Source organism: Oncorhynchus mykiss, chromosome 10, assembly GCF_057628025.1.
Source record: "Oncorhynchus mykiss isolate SJ-2025 chromosome 10, ASM5762802v1, whole genome shotgun sequence".
Lineage (NCBI taxonomy): Eukaryota > Metazoa > Chordata > Actinopteri > Salmoniformes > Salmonidae > Oncorhynchus > Oncorhynchus mykiss.
This window is the reverse complement of record NC_143031.1, coordinates 61495570-61519000: the sequence shown is the minus strand read 5'-3', so window position 1 is coordinate 61519000 and position 23431 is coordinate 61495570. Positions and strand designations below refer to the sequence as shown.

General features: G+C 48.3%; 1 protein-coding gene and 1 long non-coding RNA gene across 10 annotated transcripts in view; both read right to left on the bottom strand.

Moving 5' to 3' along the window:
* LOC149980128 (uncharacterized) overlaps positions 1-23431 on the bottom strand; it is a 297110-nt gene that overhangs the window by 207956 nt on the left and 65723 nt on the right. The window lies entirely within an intron of this gene.
* The window catches only part of LOC110534409 (protocadherin Fat 1), a 100441-nt gene that overhangs the window by 24514 nt on the left and 52496 nt on the right, over positions 1-23431 (bottom strand). For all 9 annotated transcript variants that reach the window (XR_005034193.2, XR_016483862.1, XM_036933522.2 and 6 more), the window contains 6 exons: positions 19663-19938; positions 13758-13968; positions 8458-12531; positions 6273-6469; positions 5690-5843; positions 3486-3719 (listed from right to left, as the gene is read on the bottom strand). Coding sequence is in view for 7 of the 9 variants with exons in the window: in XM_036933522.2 (XP_036789417.2) it covers positions 3486-3719; positions 5690-5843; positions 6273-6469; positions 8458-12531; positions 13758-13968; positions 19663-19938 (5146 nt within the window). In the remaining 2 variants the exon portion in view is untranslated. The remainder of the gene's footprint in view (positions 1-3485; positions 3720-5689; positions 5844-6272; positions 6470-8457; positions 12532-13757; positions 13969-19662; positions 19939-23431) is intronic.

Genomic DNA, 23431 nt, shown 5'->3' with positions numbered 1-23431 from the left:
AGAGATAGGGGAATAGAAAGGCAAGAGATAGGGGGATAGATAGGAAAGAGATAGGGGGATAGAGAGGAAAGAGATAGGGGGATAGAAAGGCAAGAGATAGGGGGATAGAGAGGAAAGAGATAGGGGAATAGAAAGGCAAGAGATAGGGGGATAGAGAGGAAAGAGATAGGGGGATAGAGAGGAAAGAGATAGGGGGATAGAGAGGAAAGAGATAGGGGAATAGAAAGGCAAGAGATAGGGGGATAGAGAGGAAAGAGATAGGGGAATAGAAAGGCAAGAGATAGGGGGATAGAGAGGAAAGAGATAGGGGGATAGAGAGGAAAGAGATAGGGGGATAGAGGCAAGAGATAGGGGGATAGAGAGGAAAGATATGGGAAGAGAGAGATAGGGGGATAGAGGAAAGAGTGAGAGAGAAAATAAAGAGAAAGAGAGAGAGATATATAGAAGAAACAGAGAAAGGAATGTTTCAGCATAACTTCTCCCTTTAACACCAATTATGGTCACCAACCAGCTTCCTGGTTTGTCTGGTTCTTTTCCCCCAGACCACTTTGAGAAACGACGCCATGGCAGTGGGCACACAGCACACAGCAATGACGCGAGTAAGCTTGAAAGTATCAAACATCTTCAACCCAAATAAGCCGGTCTAGATAGCACAACTGGTGCAGGGAACTGGCAGGGCTCAAAATGTGTCAACGTTTGAAGCAAAGAGATACTCGAGTCTCAAATGTGGGGAACCCCCCGAATAGTGAATGATTCCTCTATCTATCTGACAATGGAGGTCAGTGGAGTTATGCATACTGATGAATCAGTCCAATGGCAGCTGGCTGAGAGAGAGAGAGGTCTGTGTGACCTGGACTGTGGCAAAACGGGTATCTCGTCTCGTCCAGAGTCGTCATAGACGGCATTGACTTTGTTATTTCTCTGCGGGGCAGTGTGTGTGTGTGTGTGGCTCTTCAGATATCCTGGCAATACGGGCAAACGTCAGCCAATACACCGTTTACAAGGCTGGCGATAAAGATACACACTACAACTACACTACAACTACAGATCTGTGTATGTGATACCAACACGTGTCAAAAGGAGTGCAAATCTCTCTCTCTTTCTCTCTCTCTTTCTCTCTCTCTCTCATTTCAAAAGGGCTTTATTGACATGGGGAAACACATGTAAACATTGCCAAAGCAAGTGAAATTGATAATATAACAAAAGTGAAATAAACAATAAATCATATTTATTTGTATTTTTGTATTAATTAACAGTAAACATTACAGTTCCAAAAGAATAAAGACCTTTGTCTATATACAGTGTTGGGATGTGCAAATAGTTAAAGTACAACATGGAAAATAAATAAACAGAAATGTGGGTTGTATTTACAAACGGTGCTTGTTCTTCACCGGATGCCCTATGCCTGTCACACGACTTGCTGCTTTGACGACACGGTGGTATTTCACCCAGTAGATATGGGAGTTTATCAACGTTGGATTTGTTTTCGGATTCTTTGTGGGTCTGTGTAATCTGAGGGAAGTATGTGTCTCAAATACGGTCATACATTTGGCAGGAGGTTAGGAAGTGCAGCTCAGTTTCCACCTCATTTTGTGGGCAGTGTGCACATAGCCCGTCTTCTCGAGAGCCATGTCTGCCTACGGCGGCCTCTCAAGATAAAAAAAGCTACAGTATACTCAGTAGTCTGTACATAGTCAAAGCTTTCCTTAAGTTTGGATCAGTCACAGTGGTCAGGTATTCTGCCACTGTGTACTCTCTGTTTAGGGTCAGTCACAGTGGTCAGGTATTCTGCCACTGTGTACTCTCTGTTTAGGGCCAAATAGCATTCTAGTTTGCTCCATTTTTTTGTTAATTCTGTCCAATGTGGCAATGTGTCAAGTAATTATGTTTTTGTTTTGTCATGATTCAGTTGGGTCTAATTGTGTTGCTGTCCTGGGGCTCTGTGGGGTGTGTTTGTGAACAGAGCCCAAGGACCAGCTTGCTTAGGGGATTCTTCTCCAGGTTCATCTCTCTGTCGGTGATGGCTTTGTTATGGAAGGTTTGGGAATCGCTTCCTTTTCGGTGGTTGTAGAATTTAAACGGCCCTTTTCTGGATGTTGATAATTAGCGGGTATCGGCCTAATTCTGCTCTGGACGTGTTATCTGTTTTAGGTTGTACACAGAGGATATTTTAGCAGAATTCTGCATGCAGTCTATATTTGGTCTCTCTTCCTCTCTCCCTCCAGCTCCAAATGATCCAAAATATGCCTCCGGCTAAAATTGGAGTGAGGGAGGGGGGGGAGAACCTCATTTCTCCTCTCCTCTTTTCAGATATCCTTTAAGTTCACACGAAAGGTAGGGCAGACTTTAGGAATTCCGTGCTAGTGCGCCAACCCTGGGGGAAGAGCTGTCGAAAAAGCAGGCCCCCTTTTGCGCTTCGACTTTCTGGGCGAACGAACGAGCGACCCAGTTCTTACATCCCATTCAATCTGTCAAACTGTCAGTTTTACCAGAAGGACTGAGAGAGAGAGAGAGAGAGAAGGCAGGACAGGGGCGGGGGGTGGGGGGGAGAGAGAGAGAGAGAGTTTATCTTCATCCGTACCTAGGCTTTGTGAAGGGAACACGCTGACATGCTCCCCTAGTCTAGAACGCCATGCCCTGTAAGAGGTGTCATTACCAAACGCCAGTCACGGAAGTCAAATTGGTAGCGTCGCTGAAAGTGGCAACCCTGTCCCATTTGAGGAGCTTGCTAATATCAGAGCTCTTGAGTTTAAATATGGCCGCCACACTAACGCTTTCGACTGTCCTCCATTTGAGGGAGTTCTGGGGACAAATCCGTTGTTTCATTTTTTTTTTTTTTTTTTTTTTTAAAATCGGCTGCTCCTGCTTAGGTGGGTTTCCTGAAACGTGAAGCAAACATATGCCACGTAGCGGACGCTTTAATCCAAAGCGACTAACAGCAGTGCATGCATACATTTTCCGTATGGGTGGCCCCATGTAAGCGCCATCCTCTACTAACAGAACCGCACAGGACGACAAACACAACACAAAAGTCATAGAAATGGCAAATAGAAAATGGCCATTAGGCCTTTTCAGAGTCGAGTGCTCGAGGAGAATCGAAATGTCATCCTTGAGACACCATCGCTTTGCGCCGAAAGAGCCTGGTGTGAAACGGAGCGGGGATTACTGTGATACTGTGGACTCAGCGTTTCAGCGGAAAAGCAATGCGCCTTTACTTCTCAAACAATTCTGTCTCTATTTTCTCAGCAGAAAGATGAATTGTTAAGTGACTCGCTTGTTCACAACCAGTTTACGGACGGGTAACGTAGAGCTCCACAGTGGCTATCAGACATGGGCAGAGTGAGACGCAACATACTGCGCGTGTGCACAATGTGGAGAGCACCAGGTCGGAGAGCTTAGCATTGCCTGGTGGAAGACTGGTCAAATAAAGAACAATGAAACAAACAGATCAACTCATTTGTAAAATAAACAAACAACAAACGTACCGGTGTCGAGGTCGGTGGCGAGCAGCCGCGCCACGAAGGTGCCGACCTCCGTGTTCTCGAAGACGGTGATGGCGTATGGGTCGGAGGTGAACTGTGGCGCGTTGTCGTTCACGTCCCCCACGGTCAGGTGCACGGCCGCCTCGCAGTAGCGCCCGCCGCCGTCTAGTGCCCGCACCGTCAGGCGATACTCCTCCTGTTCCTCGCGGTCCAGGGGCTGCTGGGTCTTCAGTTCACCTGGGAAAACGGAAGATGAAGAAAGGCACATGTCAATCAATGGGGTAGGCACTCACACACACACACACACACACGCACTCTTATTACAAGTTATTGCAATCCACACACACTTCTCCACGGTACGGCGTTTGCGGGATGCACTCTTTAAGAAAGGTCATGTTTGGAGGACAGGTCGTGTTAGAGCTGCATCGTCCACCTACCCCACGCCCATTCCAAAGAAATCATCAACATAAAACGCAAGTGAAGCTAAATGTTCTCTGAGACATTTAGTTCGGTGTAGACTGACCGTAGAGCAGGGCTGTCAAACATAAGCCAATTTCATGCGGCCCGCGGCTGGTTTGAGTAGCCAGAAAAATGACTGAAACCGGATCGATACCGTGTACAAACCACAACGGACCTACGTGTGTGAAGCCTCTTAAGATAATTCACTCTGTCGTCCAGCTTGTTAACAATCACCAGAATAAAGGTTAGGGTTAAAGGCTGGGGGGAAGCTGATCTGTAACTAGGGGAAACTTTACCTGAACATTTAGTGTCCCGGAAACCTTACAAACTTGTCATTGCTCACCTCCGCACACCTCTATTTTTAAGTTGGCATTAGCCGCTTCAGTGCATTCAAAAGTAACACGCTTCTCACAGATCACTGAGGCAGACGTGTGTGTGTGTGTGTGTGTGCCTGCGTGTGTTATGAGACCTGCATATCCTCTCGTATGCCACAAACCCCTTCCCCTGATCCAAGCAGCCGACCCACATCCAAACAACTAATAGTTTTCAGAAGAGGATGGAGAGAAATACATCAATAATTGACGGAGAGGAAGAGAGAGGAGGGAAAACGCAGGAGGACAGGAGTACCTGGCAGCTAAGAGCAGCTAGGAGGTTGTCCTGGGACATGCCGCACGTCAACATTACCGGGGCCTCGCTGGACACACAGACTGCCAATACCAACGAAGCCTCGTAGCGTTCCTCGCATGCAACAATCCTCCTATTCGGCATAAAAAAAACAGGACCCCCCCCACGATACTCTTGACCTTATCCACTCTGCAACAGCAGCTCTCCTTCTCCTTCAATTTGGGCCACACCAAAAGAACTGGCCGGATTTTTCCGCTCTCCTCCTCTCCCTCTTTGCCGGGCTCACGTGGAGGTATCAAAGTGCGTCTGAACTTAGAACACAATAAAGGGACTGTTCTTTTGTGGTAAAGCTCCACACTGCTGCTGTCCTTGTTTCTTCATAACCCTTCTCTCTCCCTTCAGACGTAAACCAATGCAGCGTTACTTTTCTTAGCGTGGGAGTTAATGGGAGCTAACTGGCACTGCGTTGTCTAAGGTCGGACTCGAGTCATTTGGTCTCCGCTTTCTGCAGAGGAGACTCGAAAACCTCAGGCGAGAACCATGTCGATTGTATGTTAGATGAAACGTGGGTTCTTAGCGCCATGGCTCGCTAAACCCTCCGGGGAAATGTTCTGGGGCAAAATACATTAAAAAATAACCATCCAAAAGGATGCGACCTAAACAAAATCCACCTTGCCACTAGGGACACACACACACACACACACCCACACACGCTGGGGTGGATGGATTAGAATTCGATCAGAAAGTGTGCATGACTGGCGTCCACACCTAGGAGTTATTACCGTGTCTGTTTGTGACGATACAGAGGGAGGCAAAAGACAGGGTCGTTGTGTGTGTGTGTGTGTGTCTGTGGGTTAGTGTCGTACGCCACGCTGCCGTCACGCACCCATGGACATTTGATAGTCATAATAACCTCTTGACAAGCTGTGAATACAAACTGGATGAATGCGAGTGCAGCGCGGCCATTTGAAATGACTTGAATCGAAATCTACATTGCGGCAGACATGGACCTGTGGTTATTTGATTTTCGATTAGCTGTATGGTAGCGTGGGCAGACTAGTCAACACATCGAGTGTGTTGTAGGTGTAACCCAGACAGACAGAAAAACAGACAGACCAACACACCTGTGTCGGGGTCGATGGTGAAGAGCTCGGCTCCCGGTCCCTGGAGCTCGTAGGTGATGTGGGCGTTGGAGCGGATGTCTGCGTCCGTGGCCGAGACCTGCAGGATGAGCCTGCCGGCTGGGATGTCCTCGGGGACCCTCTCTGTGTAAAGGGACTGGGGGAGCGGAGAGATGGAGAGAGAAAGGACAAGGGAGTGTGTGGGAGGGAAGCGGGAAGAAGGGGGGGGGGGGGTTGATGTAGGGGCGGACAGAGAGAAGTAAAGGTAGAATATGCCAGAATAGACAGAATTCAATAAGGTATATTAACCAGAAGGGAGGAAATAGAGAGTGTAGAACGAAAATACATTTACATCGACAGCAGCACCATCATTGTATGGACTTAATACGATCAGCAATGGAAATACATTATCTGGTATAAAAAAAAAGCCCTTGATGGAGGAAAATTACCCCATAATTTCCTCTTGCTTTCTTCGACGATGAACCTTTCCAAACCTCTTATTTCGCTCCCTCCCTCCTCCCAGGTACTTGTCATGCACAGCGTGCACCCCCGTACGCAGAAAACACGGCCCGCCTTCTCTCTTTACCTTCTCGCAAACGGGGCTGTTGTCGTTGGCGTCCAGGACTTTGACCTCGACCACGGCCTTGGCGGCAAAGGTGCCGTCGGTGGCGGTGATATTTAGGAGGTAGTTGTCACGCTCCTCGCGGTCCAGTGGTTTCCTGACAGACACTTTCCACTCGTTCTGGAGGTGCTCGATCGCAAACTGTCCTAGAGGGTCTCCTCCTGTATGGGAAGAGAGTCATTGTGGAGAGTTAACTTCTTTGTGGGCAGTATTTTCACGTCCGGATGAAAAGCGTGCCCAAAGTAAACTGCCTGCTACTCAGGCCCAGAAGGTAGGATATGCATATAGATTTGGATAGAAAACACTCTGAAGTTTCTAAAACTGTTTGAATTATGTCTGTGAGTATAACAAAACTTATTTGGCAGACGAATCCAAGGACAAACCATCCAGGGAAAAACAATTTTGAGGTCACTCTCTTTTCAATGGGTTTTCATTGGGACTCTAGATATCTAAGGCAGTTGCTTGCAGTTCCTATCGCTTCCACTGGATCTCAACAGTCTTTAGAAATTGGTTGATGTTTTTCCTTTGAGAAATGAAGAAGTAGCCCTGTTCAAAACGAGGCTCGAGGGAAGTGTATTGTTTGAAAAGCACGCTCCATAATGTTTTCCTCCGGTATTGAAAGCTGTTTATCCCGTCTTAAATTTGATAGATTATTTACGTAAAAAAATAACTAAAGTTGTATTAGGAAAGTTGTTTGAAATGTTTGGACAAAGATTACAGGTAACTTACTTGTAGTCAAGTTGCGCGATTTGGAAAAGGTGTTTTTCTGGATCAAACATGCCAAATAAATGGACATTTTGGATATATAACGACGGCATTAATCAAAAAAAATGACCATTTGTGATGTTTATGGGACATTTTGGAGTGCCAACAGAAGAAGCTCGTCAAAGGTAAGTCATGAATTATATCTTTATTTTCGAGTTTCGTGTTGTGCCTGGCGGGATGACATATGATTGTCTGTGTTTGTTTGATGGGGTGCTGTCTTCAGATAATAGCATGGTTTGCTTTCTTCGTAAAGCCTTTTTGAAATCTGACACATTGGCTGGATTAACAAAAAAATGTAGCTTTAATTTGGTGTATTACCTGTGATTTCATGAAAGTTTAATATATAGTAATTTAATTTGAATTTGGCGCTCTGCAATTTCACCGGATGTTGGTCAGGTGGGACGGTAGCGTCCCACCTTAACCTCTAGACTAGAGAGGTTAATGGGGAAAGAGTCAATAAGGAGAGTCAATGAGGAGTGAGTCATTGGGGAGTCAATGGGGACAGTGGCATTCAAACTAATGAACAATGCACCACAATACGGACTCTGCCTCTGCTTTCGAGAGGGCTAGTGGTTTTGTTTGTGTGTGTGGTGTGTGGTGTGTGTTGTGTGGTGTGTGTATGTGCGTGTGCATGCATCTCAAGAGTGTGTGTTTTTCTGTTTGTGGACTGTACTGAATCATACATGAATGACATAAATAAATATAGATAAGATGCATCCAAGCCTTTTCTATCAGGGTTACTCTTGGAATCAGAGAAGATCGTGTGGTAGCGAAGCTCAAAGAGGAACTGTATCCATTTCTACCAGTTATCACATCCTATTTCAAAAGCTGTCCGCTGGTCAGAGTCGTGCTCAACCCCCGGGATCTTTATAGTGCCTGAGCAAATCTACCTCAGGTAGCATTCATATTATTCATTTATCATAACCACTTCAAATTGCAGACCAACTGTCATGAAGCAAGTATGTTTGGTACACAGGAAACCATAATAAGGGGGCGGTTTTGCGTAGTAGGAAATGTGACTTCAAGCTAATATGAGAGCTCATTTAGAAAATCTCTGGTTATTAAATGTGGCATCGTCAATCTTAATCCGCGAATTAGCGCTATCGAGATAATTAAACATTTCCTTTTCTTCACTTTTTTTCTGATGACCTACATATTTGCCTTGAACTTTCACAAATTAGTCGATTCAAAGTGTTTACAGATAAAGAATGTGCATTAAATGTTCAGAGAGCAGATATCATCTCCCTATTTAAGCGGGTGTAAAATGTCTAATCCTCTTTCGAGTGGTGTTTATTAAAGCTGTTTCTTAACACAAATGGGGAAGTCTATAAGGCCATGAGCTGTGAGCAGAGCAATTACTGGAATTGTTAGAGATAAATCTCACCTGTGATAAAGTAGTTGACTTGTTTGTTAATGTCCTCCGTGTCGGCGTCCGTGGTGCTCAGGATGGCAATGACTCCACTGGGCGGAAGGTCGTCTTCACTCACCGTGCCCTTGTAGATCTCGGCGGTGAAGCGCGGTGGGTTATCGTTGACGTCGGCCACGGTAACCTCCACGGTGGTGCTGGTCACCAGCTGCACCTTGTCTCCGCGGTCGGTGGCCAGCACGGCAATGGTGTACTTGCTGGTCTTCTCACGGTCGAGCTCTTTCAATGTCGTCACCCAGCCTGTCTCACTGTTGACGGCAAACAGCACAGAGATCTCAGCTGAGGTTTGTTTGGGGTCCAGGCTGTAGATCACTTGACCATTGGTTCCTGAGTCCTGGTCGGTGGCTTTGACCTGGATCACCGGCGTGCCATCTGGAAGGTTCTCCACCACGACCGCCTCATATGGGTCTGACTCAAACACAGGCTTGTTGTCATTGAGGTCCTTGACCTGGATGTTGACGTCGACAGACGCCACAGTTTCGTAGCCCTCCTGTTGGCTCTGGGCTTGCAACGTGAGCTGGTACCACTTGGTGGTCTCGTGGTCCATTCTCTTCTCCAGCTTCAGGGACCCGGTGTCCCGATCCACCACGAAGACCTCATCACGGTTACTCTCCGGGGTGTTGCCCTTCACTAGGCTGTAGAACACTGGTTCTTCACTCTCCGCCTGGATGACGTCAATATCCGTGCCGATGGGCATGTCTTCGGCGATGGTGAACCGGTAGTGTGGCTCTGCGAACTTGGGGATCGGTACCTCAGGGGCCACTATCCTTATGTAAACGCGAACGACAGATTGCTTGGAAGGACTCCCAGCATCCTTTGCCCTAACGTAGAAAGCGTAGAGGTCGTTTTCAAGTCCGATGAGACTCTCTTTGGTGACAATGACTCCACTGAAGGGATGGATTTCGAAGTTCTCTTCCACGTTTTCCATGTCTGCTTCCATGGTGTAAGCGATGTCGGCATTGCTTCCCTCATCCATGTCTGACGCAGCGATTTTTACCACGGTGGTTCCCCTGGGGACATCCGATGCAACATTGGCTTTGTACTCCACTGCCCTGAATTGTGGGGCATTGTCGTTGATATCTGTCAAAATCACATTAATAATGCAGAAGCCTACTTTTCCGCCACCGTCCTTTGCCATGAGCGATATGGGGATGACCTTCTCAATGGCGTTCTCGCGGTCCAGGATGTCAAGGGTGAATATCTCTCCATTTTCATTGACTGAGAACTTGTCCTTGGCAAAATTGTTGACAATGTGGTAAGTTAGGCGCCCGTATGTGCCAGCGTCTTCATCTGTGGCTTTGGCCTCCGCCACTAACGTGCCGACCGGCGAGTTCTCGGTGAGTTCAACCACATAGTCAAGCTGGGGGAAAGTGGGGTTGTGGAAGTTGGCACCGTTGACTGTGACTTTGACCATGGCCGAGTTCCTGAATACACCGTCTGACACGGACACGTTGAGGTTGTACAGTGGCTCCATCTGTGGCTTACGGTGGTTGGAGATGACAATGGCCCCAGTATTTTTATCCATGGCAAAGTTCTGGTCCTTATTGCCAGACAGGATGGAGAACTCAAGCCTGCCGGCGTCTGAGCTGTCGGCGTCGGACGCCTGGACATGGGTGACGAAGTGACCGCGGGGGGCCAATTCGCTGACCGTGGCTTTGTAAGAGCTCTCAGTGAACGTCGGAGCATTGTCATTCAGGTCAGTGACATCTACGGTCACAGTGACATCGCTGGAGAGGGCGGGCACTCCTCCGTCCACAGCGCGGACAGTCAGTTTGTGTTGCTGCTTTTCCTCCTGGTCGAGCATGCGAGCAGTCCAGATGATTCCTGAGTCACGGTCAACGCTGAAGTAGTCAGAGCTCTTTTCCATGTCCTCAACTAGCTGGTAGAAGAGCACTTTGTTGTTGCCAGTGTCAGGGTCTGTGGCGGCGACTTGCAAAACTGCCGTGCCGATAAAAGAAGCTTCAGAAACACTTGCGTTGTAGGACTTTAGTTGGAAGACAGGGGGATTGTCGTTGACATCTTCCAGAATGATATCGACAAAGACATCAGCGTGGGCCCCAGTTAGTGAGTCTGTGGCTCTGACACTCAATTTATAAGCAGGGTGGGTCTCAAAATCTAGAGGTTGGATTACATGAATGACACCTGTGTTGAAATTGATGGAAAACTGACTGAAGGCATCTCCCTCAGAGATGGTGTACACTATCTTGGGGCCTTCAGAGTCAGTAGCCTGGACGTGAACAACAGGTGTGTGTAACTGGATATTTTCAGGGATTTCGATGCTGTAGAATGGCTTCTCAAACACTGGCATGGCTTTGTTTACTATAGTTATGGGCACTTCCACTTCTGCCGAGAGGGCTGGTTCTCCTGCATCTTTGGCCACAACGCTGATGACGAACTCACTGTTGAGGGAGTCTTTGTCTAACTGCTTTTTGAGGGAGATTTCTCCCGAGGGGCTTATCTGGAAGTGCTTGTCGTGTTCTTTTAGGTGGTAATGGATTTCTGCGTTTTGACCCATGTCCCCGTCCACCGCTGTCACCTGGTGGATGGCCTGACCCTCCTCTGCGTCCACCTGGACCAAGGCTTGATAGGGCAGGTTGACAAACATGGGCTGGTTGTCGTTCACATCTTCTACGGTCACCATCACCAGAACGTGGGCCACTTCGGAGGAAGCGTCCTTCCTGGTCACCTCCACGACGATGTTGAACATGTCTTGCGCCTCACGATCGAAAGGTATCCCCGTGGTGGAGAGCACTCCAGAAGTGCGGCTGATTTGGAACCTCTTGTCTGGGTTCAGGATGGTGTAGAAGAGGGGTTCGTTGACGTGGTTCCCCACAGAGGCAATGATCGCTAATGTTTTCTTCTCAGAGGAGTTCTCTTTGACGTAAGCCTTGTAGGAGTCCCTAGTGAATTTCAGGCTGCTCTCCTTGTTCTCACGGATATTGATCTTTACCGACGCTGTGTTGGCAAACCTGCCGTCCGAGACCCTGACCCTCAGCTCGTACCTGCTTCTTAGCTGGGTGACGTTCTGGATAGTGATGATGCCTGTGTTGGGATCCATCTTGAATTTCTCCCCGATGTTCCCCTCTGAGATGGAGAAGAAGAGTTTGGAGTTTGGTCCGGAGTCGGCGTCTGATGCTTTGACTTTGATTACCTCGACACCTTTGTAAGTCGGCACGATCACTGATGTCTCGTAGAGCTCCTGGCTGAACTGCGGCGAGCAGTCGTTGACGTCGATGACTTCGACGGTCACGTTGGCGGCTGTCTCGGCGAACAGACGCGGCATTCCGAGGTCATGGACCTGAATGGTGAAGCAGAACACACTCCTTTGTTCAAAATCCAGAGTGGTTGTCATTCTAATGGCTCCCGTACTCGAATCGATAGCAAAGTAGTTGTGGGCGAACGGCTCGACGATCTGATAGACCAGCATGGCGTTGGCATCGCGGTCAGTGTCCGAGGCGCGGATGACCAGCGGGGTGTTTTCTCTGGTCAAGACCACACTGTTTATGGGAGCCGATTCGCTAATCATGCCTGTGAACTCTGGCTGGAGGAAGATGGGGGCATTATCATTCTCGTCCTTCAGGTGAATCAGCAGAGTGGTGTTGCTAGCAAGACCTGCCATGTTGGTTCCCTGGATGGTAAGTCTGTACTCCGGGGTCATTTCATAGTCCAAAGCCCTTGAAGTTACAACCACACCGGAGTTTGGGTTTACATCAAATGTGCCGTCAGTGTTTCCACCTTTGATTTGGTAGAACACAGAGGACTGGCTGGTGGCTGAGATCATGGTCACAAAACTGCCGGGGAGGACCAATTCGCTGACCTCTGCAGTGAACTCCTTCTCAGTGAATCTGGGGGAGGCATTGTCCGACATGGTGACAGCGATGTGGACGGTGGCCGTGGCAGTCAGCGAGGGCGTTCCTTTGTCGGTTGCCTTCACAGCTAGTTCAAACTGGTTCTTGCTGCTTCGGTCCAGCTCCTTGGCCACGGTAACAGTGCCCAGCACCGGATCAATGGCAAATGAGTTTGCAACATTTCCTGTTCCAAAAAAAAGAACAAACATATTTATTAATGTGGTTGCTATGGCATTGGTTTTCATTCCAGCCTGAACTGTGTGTCTCAAACATTAAAGCCAGGGTGTAATTTTAGACTTCTTGACTACCGTAAATTGAATTAACGAGTCAATGTTCGCGCCCTCAAGGAAATCTAATTAGCATAATAAAACTTTTAAGTCAGAGGTACGTTTTTTTTTGCAGTGGATGCATCTCAATCCACTGCAACCACCGATGTCGCAGCTGAGTATATATATGGAGACTGTTTAGAGACAAAAATCTGGGGTTACGATACATATCTTATATCTTCCAGGGTATAGGATAGACACTTTAGAACAAACTGCCTTTAGATTTTTTTTGGGGGGGACTATCTATTGGTACATGCAGTGAATCTGTTATTCAATGCCTTTGTTTGGGCTAATAGCAGTAGAACCCCCCCCCCCCCCTCATTCTAGACATGACCCCCTTCATTCCCTCACCCCCCAAATGGCCATGGCTCTCGATAAGGATTCATGAAGATTGCCTAATTGTGCACACTTTCCAATTACTCTAATGAAATTAAATGCTAATTTCCCCTCCAACACTGAAACTAATCCACAACCGATGGACATGGCCGCTCTGTGTTCTACACCAGTCCACCTCTGCTTTGAAAACCTGACTCATTCTCCGGCAAGACACATTTCAATTAGCTTGAGTCATCTCAACTATCTGAAAAATGTACATCCTAAACAAAGAACGCAGCCAATGACTACATGCCCGACCCTCTCCCAAAACACAGCTTATTTACAGGGAAAACAATGGTGGGAAATTCAGAGGGAGCATTGGCCGAACTCCCACGTTTGGAGATCCCCTGACAAAGTCGTCAAAGTCCTACTTTGTGTGAAGTATTTCATTCATGACCGAGGGTCAGTGGGCAGGGGACCTCTGGATGCCCTGCATACATTTTCCCCAGGCCCCTTGCGTTGGTAGCGCTAACTGGGCTGCTATGCATGCCTCTACCATGACCAGCCAGAGGCTAGCGAATGCCAGTATGGCTGACATGTTAAGAACATTTCCCCTAAGTACAGATCTAGGATCAGCTTCCCCTCCTCAAATCCTAACCTTAATCATTAGTGTAGAAAATGCAAAACTGACCCAAGATTAGCATCTAGGGGCAAATTAATACTACTCCTAAGAATGTAGTCTGGTGCCCCTGTGGAGCTGTTAGCCTACCTGACTCGATGCTGTAGATGATCTCTGCATTCTGTCCCTTGTCTTTGTCCAGGGCGGCGACCTGGAGGACTGCCGAGCCCAAGGCGGCCGACTCGAAGACGCGCCCGGAGTAGGGCGACCCCGCGAACCACGGCGCGTTGTCGTTGGTGTCCTCCACGTCCACGATGACGCGCACCAGGTTCCTCTTGACAGGGATGTCCTGGTCACGTACCTGGGGAAGGGGGAAAGAGAGAGAAAGACAGAGAGAGTGAGAGAGACAGGGAGACAGAGAAAGGAATAGGACAGAGGCAGAGAGAGACAGAGAGACAGAAAAAGGAATAGGACAGAGGTGGAGAGAGACAGAGAGACAAAGAAAGGAATAGGACAGAGGCGGAGAGAGACAGGGAGACAGAGAAAAGAATAGGACAGAGGCGGAGTGAGACAGGGAGACAGAGAGAGGAATAGGACAGAGGCGGAGAGAGACAGGGAGACAGAGAAAGGAATAGGACAGAGGCGGAGTGAGACAGGGAGACAGAGAAAGGAATAGGACAGAGGCGGAGTGAGACAGGGAGACAGAGAGAGGAATAGGACAGAGGCGGAGAGAGACAGGGAGACAGAGAGAGGAATAGGACAGAGGCGGAGTGAGACAGGGAGACAGAGAAAGGAATAGGACAGAGGCGGAGTGAGACAGGGAGACAGAGAGAGGAATAGGACAGAGGCGGAGAGAGACAGGGAGACAGAGAAAGGAATAGGACAGAGGCGGAGTGAGACAGGGAGACAGAGAGAGGAATAGGACAGAGGCGGAGAGAGACAGGGAGACAGAGAAAGGAATAGGACAGAGGCGGAGAGAGACAGGGAGACAGAGAAAAGAATAGGACAGAGGCGGAGTGAGACAGGGAGACAGAAAGGAATAGGACAGAGGCGGAGAGAGACAGGGAGACAGAGAAAGGAATAGGACAGAGGCGGAGAGAGACAGGGAGACAGAGAAAGGAATAGGACAGAGGCGGAGTGAGACAGGGAGACAGAGAAAGGAATAGGACAGAGGCGGAGAGAGACAGGGAGACAGAGAAAGGAATAGGACAGAGGCGGAGAGAGACGGGGAGACAGAAAAAAGAATAGGATAGAGGCGGAGAGAGACAGGGAGACAGAGAAATGAATAGGACAGAGGCGGAGAGAGACAGGGAGACAGAGAAAATAATAGGACAGAGGCGGAGAGAGACAGGGAGACAGAAAGGAATAGGACAGAGGCGGAGAGAGACAGGGAGACAGAGAAAGGAATAGGACAGAGGCGGAGAGAGACAGGGAGACAGAAAGGAATGAGACAGGGAGACAGAGAAAGGAATAGGACAGAGGCGGAGAGAGACAGGGAAACAGAGAAAGGAATGAGACAGGGAGACAGAGAAAGGAATAGGACAGAGGCGGAGAGAGACAGGGAGACAGAAAGGAATAGGACAGAGGTGGAGTGAGACAGGGAGACAGAGAAAGGAATAGGACAGAGGCGGAGAGAGACAGGGAGACAGAGAAAGGAATGAGACAGAGGCGGAGATAGACAGGAAGACAGAGAAAGGAATGAGACAGGGAGACAGAGAAAGGAATAGGACAGAGGCGGAGAGAGACAGGGAAACAGAGAAAGGAATGAGACAGGGAGACAGAGAAAGGAATAGGACAGAGGCGGAGAGAGACAGGGAGACAGAAAGGAATAGGACAGAGGCGGAGAGAGACAGGAAGACAGAGAGAGGAATGAGACAGGGAGACAGAGAAAGGAATAGGACAGAGGCGGAGAGAGACAGGGAGACAGAGAAAGGAATAGGACAGAGGCGGAGAGAGACAGGGAGACAGAGAAAGGAATAGGACAGAGGCGGAGAGAGACAGGGAGACAGAGAAAGGAATAGGACAGAGGCGGAGAGAGACAGGGAGACAGAGAAAGGAATAGGACAGAGGCGGAGAGAGACAGGGAGACAGAGAAAGGAATAGGACAGAGGCGGAGAGAGACAGGGAGACAGAGAAAGGAATAGGACAGAGGCGGAGAGAGACAGGGAGACAGAGAAAGGAATAGGACAGAGGCGGAGAGAGACAGGGAGACAGAGAAAGGAATAGGACAGAGGCGGAGAGAGACAGGGAGACAGAGAAAGGAATAGGACAGAGGCGGAGTGAGACAGGGAGACAGAGAAAGGAATAGGACAGAGGCGGAGAGAGACAGGGAGACAGAGAAAGGAATAAGACAGAGGCGGAGTGAGACAGGGAGACAGAAAGGAATGAGACAGGGAGACAGAGAAAGGAATAGGACAGAGGCGGAGAGAGACAGGGAGACAGAGAAAAGAATAGGACAGAGGCGGAGTGAGACAGGGAGACAGAGAGAGGAATAGGACAGAGGCGGAGAGAGACAGGGAGACAGAGAAAGGAATAGGACAGAGGCGGAGTGAGACAGGGAGACAGAGAAAGGAATAGGACAGAGGCGGAGTGAGACAGGGAGACAGAGAGAGGAATAGGACAGAGGCGGAGAGAGACAGGGAGACAGAGAGAGGAATAGGACAGAGGCGGAGTGAGACAGGGAGACAGAGAAAGGAATAGGACAGAGGCGGAGTGAGACAGGGAGACAGAGAGAGGAATAGGACAGAGGCGGAGAGAGACAGGGAGACAGAGAAAGGAATAGGACAGAGGCGGAGTGAGACAGGGAGACAGAGAGAGGAATAGGACAGAGGCGGAGAGAGACAGGGAGACAGAGAAAGGAATAGGACAGAGGCGGAGAGAGACAGGGAGACAGAGAAAAGAATAGGACAGAGGCGGAGTGAGACAGGGAGACAGAAAGGAATAGGACAGAGGCGGAGAGAGACAGGGAGACAGAGAAAGGAATAGGACAGAGGCGGAGAGAGACAGGGAGACAGAGAAAGGAATAGGACAGAGGCGGAGTGAGACAGGGAGACAGAGAAAGGAATAGGACAGAGGCGGAGAGAGACAGGGAGACAGAGAAAGGAATAGGACAGAGGCGGAGAGAGACGGGGAGACAGAAAAAAGAATAGGATAGAGGCGGAGAGAGACAGGGAGACAGAGAAATGAATAGGACAGAGGCGGAGAGAGACAGGGAGACAGAGAAAATAATAGGACAGAGGCGGAGAGAGACAGGGAGACAGAAAGGAATAGGACAGAGGCGGAAAGAGACAGGGAGACAGAGAAAGGAATAGGACAGAGGCGGAGAGAGACAGGGAGACAGAAAGGAATGAGACAGGGAGACAGAGAAAGGAATAGGACAGAGGCGGAGAGAGACAGGGAAACAGAGAAAGGAATGAGACAGGGAGACAGAGAAAGGAATAGGACAGAGGCGGAGAGAGACAGGGAGACAGAAAGGAATAGGACAGAGGTGGAGTGAGACAGGGAGACAGAGAAAGGAATAGGACAGAGGCGGAGAGAGACAGGGAGACAGAGAAAGGAATGAGACAGAGGCGGAGATAGACAGGAAGACAGAGAAAGGAATGAGACAGGGAGACAGAGAAAGGAATAGGACAGAGGCGGAGAGAGACAGGGAAACAGAGAAAGGAATGAGACAGGGAGACAGAGAAAGGAATAGGACAGAGGCGGAGAGAGACAGGGAGACAGAAAGGAATAGGACAGAGGCGGAGAGAGACAGGAAGACAGAGAGAGGAATGAGACAGGGAGACAGAGAAAGGAATAGGACAGAGGCGGAGAGAGACAGGGAGACAGAGAAATGAATAGGACAGAGGCGGAGAGAGACAGGGAGACAGAGAAAATAATAGGACAGAGGCGGAGAGAGACAGGGAGACAGAAAGGAATAGGACAGAGGCGGAGAGAGACAGGGAGACAGAGAAAGGAATAGGACAGAGGCGGAGAGAGACAGGGAGACAGAAAGGAATGAGACAGGGAGACAGAGAAAGGAATAGGACAGAGGCGGAGAGAGACAGGGAAACAGAGAAAGGAATGAGACAGGGAGACAGAGAAAGGAATAGGACAGAGGCGGAGAGAGACAGGGAGACAGAAAGGAATAGGACAGAGGTGGAGTGAGACAGGGAGACAGAGAAAGGAATAGGACAGAGGCGGAGAGAGACAGGGAGACAGAGAAAGGAATGAGACAGAGGCGGAGATAGACAGGAAGACAGAGAAAGGAATGAGACAGGGAGACAGAGAAAGGAATAGGACAGAGGCGGAGAGAGACAGGGAAACAGAGAAAGGAATGAGACAGGGAGACAGAGAAAGGAATAGGACAGAGGCGGAGAGAGACAGGGAGACAGAAAGGAATAGGACAGAGGCGGAGAGAGACAGGAAGACAGAGAGAGGAATGAGACAGGGAGACAGAGAAAGGAATAGGACAGAGGCGGAGAGAGACAGGGAGACAGAGAAAGGAATAGGACAGAGGCGGAGAGAGACAGGGAGACAGAGAAAGGAATAGGACAGAGGCGGAGAGAGACAGGGAGACAGAGAAAGGAATAGGACAGAGGCGGAGAGAGACAGGGAGACAGAGAAAGGAATAGGACAGAGGCGGAGAGAGACAGGGAGACAGAGAAAGGAATAGGACAGAGGCGGAGAGAGACAGGGAGACAGAGAAAGGAATAGGACAGAGGCGGAGAGAGACAGGGAGACAGAGAAAGGAATAGGACAGAGGCGGAGAGAGACAGGGAGACAGAGAAAGGAATAGGACAGAGGCGGAGAGAGACAGGGAGACAGAGAAAGGAATAGGACAGAGGCGGAGTGAGACAGGGAGACAGAGAAAGGAATAGGACAGAGGCGGAGAGAGACAGGGAGACAGAGAAAGGAATAAGACAGAGGCGGAGTGAGACAGGGAGACAGAAAGGAATGAGACAGGGAGACAGAGAAAGGAATAGGACAGAGGCGGAGAGAGACAGGGAGACAGAGAAAGGAATAAGACAGAGGCGGAGAGAGACAGGGAGACAGAGAAAGGAATAGGACAGAGGCGGAGTGAGACAGGGAGACAGAGAAAGGAATGAGACAGGGAGACAGAGAAAGGAATAAGACAGAGGCGGAGAGAGACAGGGAGACAGAGAAAGGAATAGGACAGAGGCGGAGTGAGACAGGGAGACAGAGAAAGGAATGAGACAGGGAGACAGAGAAAGGAATAAGACAGAGGCGGAGAGAGACAGGGAGACAGAGAAAGAGAGAATGAATGAGATAATAATAAAACTCTTCGTTCCCTCAACAGTAACTTCATTAAAACAACAAACTCACCAAATCATTCAAATAACAAAAAAAACATCAAAGTAAATATTTTCCTTCATTTGTCTCAATTCCCAGTGATCCAAACAAGTAAACAACGAATGGGGGGAGGAATAATTTTGGATGGGTCCTGCATGGTTAGTTTCAAATGGCAAATACCAGCAAACAAACAACTAATCGACACCGGCTGACTGCCCATCTGTTGGAATTGGAGAGTGGCTGATTGAGAGAGAGCGAGACACACACACGCGCACACACACACGCACGCACACACACGCACGCACACACACGCATGCACACACACGCATGCACACACACACACGCGCTGAACAGGGGAGAGTTCTTAAAATGCTAGTACTCTCTCAATGGAGAGGACCAAATGAAACCTGTCGCAATATAATATCAGAACACTTACTGAGACAGCTACACACAGTGGCTGAGTAGGAGTGAGTGGCCTGAAACCTCTGTGAGCCACTTTCTCCATTGAGAGAGTAACAATCAAACCTTTCTTAATATGCTGACAGAACACCGACATTATTTTCTACCTGCTCTGTTTCTATGGTAATAATGATGATATAACGACGTGTTTCCCGATTGGCTGGGCGGGTTTGTTCAGGGAGTACCTTTGACCTACTTTGACCAGAGCTCTAGCAAGGTCTTACAGCACACTCAGCTCAAGACGCCAGAATAATAACACGCGTTATTAAATAGGTTGAGTCTAGAAAATCCGTAACATCCGTACCATGACTGTGAGTGTGTGGCGCCGCATGGTCTCGTGGTCCAGCCGCTCGGCCGTGTAGAGGGCACCGGTGCCCGGATCCAGACGGAACTTCTTCAGGCTGAAGGGGTCTGTGCTGCTCAAGAGGGTAAAGGTCAACTTGTTCTTATCGTCTTCGTCCGTGGCGCCGATCCGGAGAACCTCGGTCTCTGGCGGCGTGTCCTCGGCCACAACCACCTCGTAGCGCGGCTGGGAGAACTGGGGCCGGTGGTTGTTGGTGTCGATGACACGGATCAGCACCTGGTGGGAGGAGGGGAGAGGGATAGTGTATGTCAATATTTGAGTCGGGGTCAATCTGAGAGTAATGCATGATGTTGTTGACTTTTTACTGTCTCTCAGTCATTGTTTCTCTGTCTCCATTCCCAAAAGTGCCCTTTACATTCTCTACTTCCCTCTGCCCATCTCTCCCTCCCTCTTCCTTGCTTCCTGACTCCCTCTTCCCCTCCCTACATCCCTTTCCATCCATCAAGTAATGAGCAGTGTTTCGTGTAGATACAGACCACATCAATACATATAATGCCTTAATATAAATATTTTCACCCGATGGCCACTTGGCACCGCCGACAAGGAAAACAGGGTTATCCCACATTGAGTTCTTAATGCGTTCAAGTGAAGACGTGTTGCGGGATCATTGAGGGAGTGTTAAAGAGGTGGTGAGAAAGTTACAGGTGACCGCTTGATAAATGACATCAAAGTAAGCAATCCGTTTTCAGAAATGCATCAGAAATGCATTTAGAAGTATATTGCCGATTCAAATGGTTCACCAACTATTTATCACACCGACAATGCGGGTTTCATAGTTCAAAATGGAAGATTGATTATGAAGAAAACAAATCTGCTAATACATCGAGGTACACTTTAATAGGGATTTCAATTTTTGGGGGCAAATAGACTGCAGTCGGAAAGTATTCAGGCCCCTTGACTTTTTCCACATTTTGTTGGGTTACAGCCTTATTCTAAAATGGATTAAATATTCATCAATCTACACACGATAGCCCATAATGACAGAGAAAAAACTGGTTTAAGAAATGTTTGCAAATGTATTAAAAATAAAAATTATATTATCAAGAATGTGCATGTCCTGAGCTACAGGCAGTTAGATTTGGGTATGTCATTTTAGGCGAAAATTGGGGGGAAAAAATGGGTCGGGTCCTTAAGAGGACATGCTTATAGAATTTATGCAGCCTTTACCTCAAATTTCCTTCAATTGACAAAGCAAAAACCGAAATACCTTTACATAAGTATTTCAGGCCCTTTGCTATGAGACTCTAAATTGAGCTCAGGTGCATCCTGTTTCCATTGATCATCCTTGAGATGTTTCTACAACTTGATTGGAGTTCACCTGTGGCAAATTCAAATTGATTGGACAACATTTGGAGAGGCGCACACCTGTCTATATAAGGTCCCACAGTTGACAGTGCATGTCAGAGCAAAAACCAAGCCATGAGGTTGAAGGAATTTTCCGTAGAGCTCAAAGACAGGATTGTGTCGAGGTACAAATCTGGGGAAGGGTATCAAAAACATTCTGCAGCATCGAAGGTCCCCAAGAACACAGTAGCCTTCCTCATTGTTAAATGGAAGAAGTTTGGAATCTCCAAAACTCTTCCTAGAGCTGGTCGCCGGGCCAAACTGAGCAATTGGGGGAGAAGGGCCTTGGTCAGGGAGGTGACCAAACACCCGATGGTGACTCTGACAGAGCTACAGAGTTCCTCTGTGGAGATGGGAGAACCTTTCAGAAAGACAACCATCTCTGCAGCAATCCACCAATCACACTTTTATAGTAGAGTGGCCAGACAGAAGCCACTCCTCAGTAAAATGCACATGACAGCTCGCTTGGAGTTTGCCAAAAGACACCTAAAGACTATCAGACAATGAGAAACAAGATTGTCTGGTTTGATGAAAACAAGATTGAAGACTTTGGCATGAATGCCAAGCGTCACGTCTGGAGGAAACCTGACACCATCCCTACGGTGAAGCATGGTAGTGGCAGCATCATGTTGTGGGGATATTTTTCAGCGGCAGGGACTGTGAGACTAGTCAGGATCGAGGGAAAGACGAACAGAGCAAAGTACAGAGAGATCCTTGATGGCATTTTTGCTTTGTCATCATGGGGTATTGTGTGTAGATTGATGACGGGGGAAAAAAACGATTTAATCAATTTTAGAATAAGGCTGCAACTTAACAAAATGTGGGAAAAGTCAAGGGGTCTGAATACTTTCCAAATGCACTGTACATTTATGCACACAACCTCTGATAAAAGTGTCGGTGTGTATTTCCATCACACAGCATCGTACAATAACATTTTCCATACAAAGACAGACCTTTTGCCACAATACCTCAATTGGCAATGTGGAAGTTTCCCCCCTATTTCATACAAAGCATCACATCCCTGGTCCCTAAACTGTAAAATTCCATCGAGCCTTGTTTTATCAACATCAGCCACTCGCCTACTGGACTTCCGACAAGGGATTAGGACAAGCCGACGGAATGGCTGTGGCGGCAGCTGGCCCGGCGGGGGCTTTTCCATGGCAGAACAAAGGAAAACACAGATTAGACACCCCTGGATGCCAGCCACCAGGGGGCAGTGTCCCACATGGGAATGACACACATCCAGCTGGAACTCATACACCTGAATCCCACTATATAGGCCCAAGCCGAGCTGAGCCATACTGGGCTGGCCTGGTTGCACATCCACCATTGTCTTTTATAGCACGCTCCCAACGACTATGTGAAAACAAAATATTTGAGGCGATACGGTTCAAATCAAAGGTCACGTGCACATATTTAGCAGATGTTATTGCAGGTGTCGCTGAAATGCTGGTGTTCTTAGCTCCAACAGGGCAGTAATATCGAACAATGCAGACACAAATCTAAAAGAAAGGAATTAAGAAATACAGAAATATTAGGACGAGCGATGTCGGCGTTCAGGCCTATGGTATGAATTGTACTCAAATAGGCAACTCTCTCACTGCCAGAACCTCGGCTCTTCCACGCCGTCAAAAATGTCCGTTGGTACCTCTTGACAGCAATGAGAGCATAGAAAGCACTGCCAGCAGAGTGCAGGAGACAAATATAGCCTAATCTGACGGGTGCGATAACATTCACAATCTGTCGTGTGCTGTGAGGTTGGCAGGGCTGGCTGGGTTCACAGATGCAAGCATTAGGGAGTACAGCTATATGTGTATATGTGTATCCCTCAATTTTAGGGACAAAGAACGGGGAAAAGTTGACTGCTTCTTAGTAACAGGCAGACAGACGTCAGCAGCAGAACAACCTCACATCAAGTAAAAAAAAAACGAGTCGGTTTCAACATTATAGCTAACATATTTACATCAGCATTCGCTCTGATCGGCCCGAGAAGACACTCTTTTCCCAATGTCAATCATCTCTCGTCATCTGGCATTAGCTTGCTTACAATATGTGATGTTGGCAGTTGTCTTAGAAAATAAATAGGCCTATACATTTAGACATTGAATGAATTTTGAGTTGTGAAAGTTATTTTTTGAGAACCTAACGGCCCTGTCTAGATACTTATTGAAACTGTCCTCGGTGTGACCCTAAAGGGGTCCCCAGTGGGGTTTGTGTTATGGATCGGACCCTCTTGGCTGCCCACCAGTCTCTCTCTCTCTCTAGGCGCCTCGTTTCATGTCACGCCAGACGTCACACTGCCTAAGGTCCCTGCGCGCGCGCACACACACACACACACACACACACACACACACACCCCACCAAT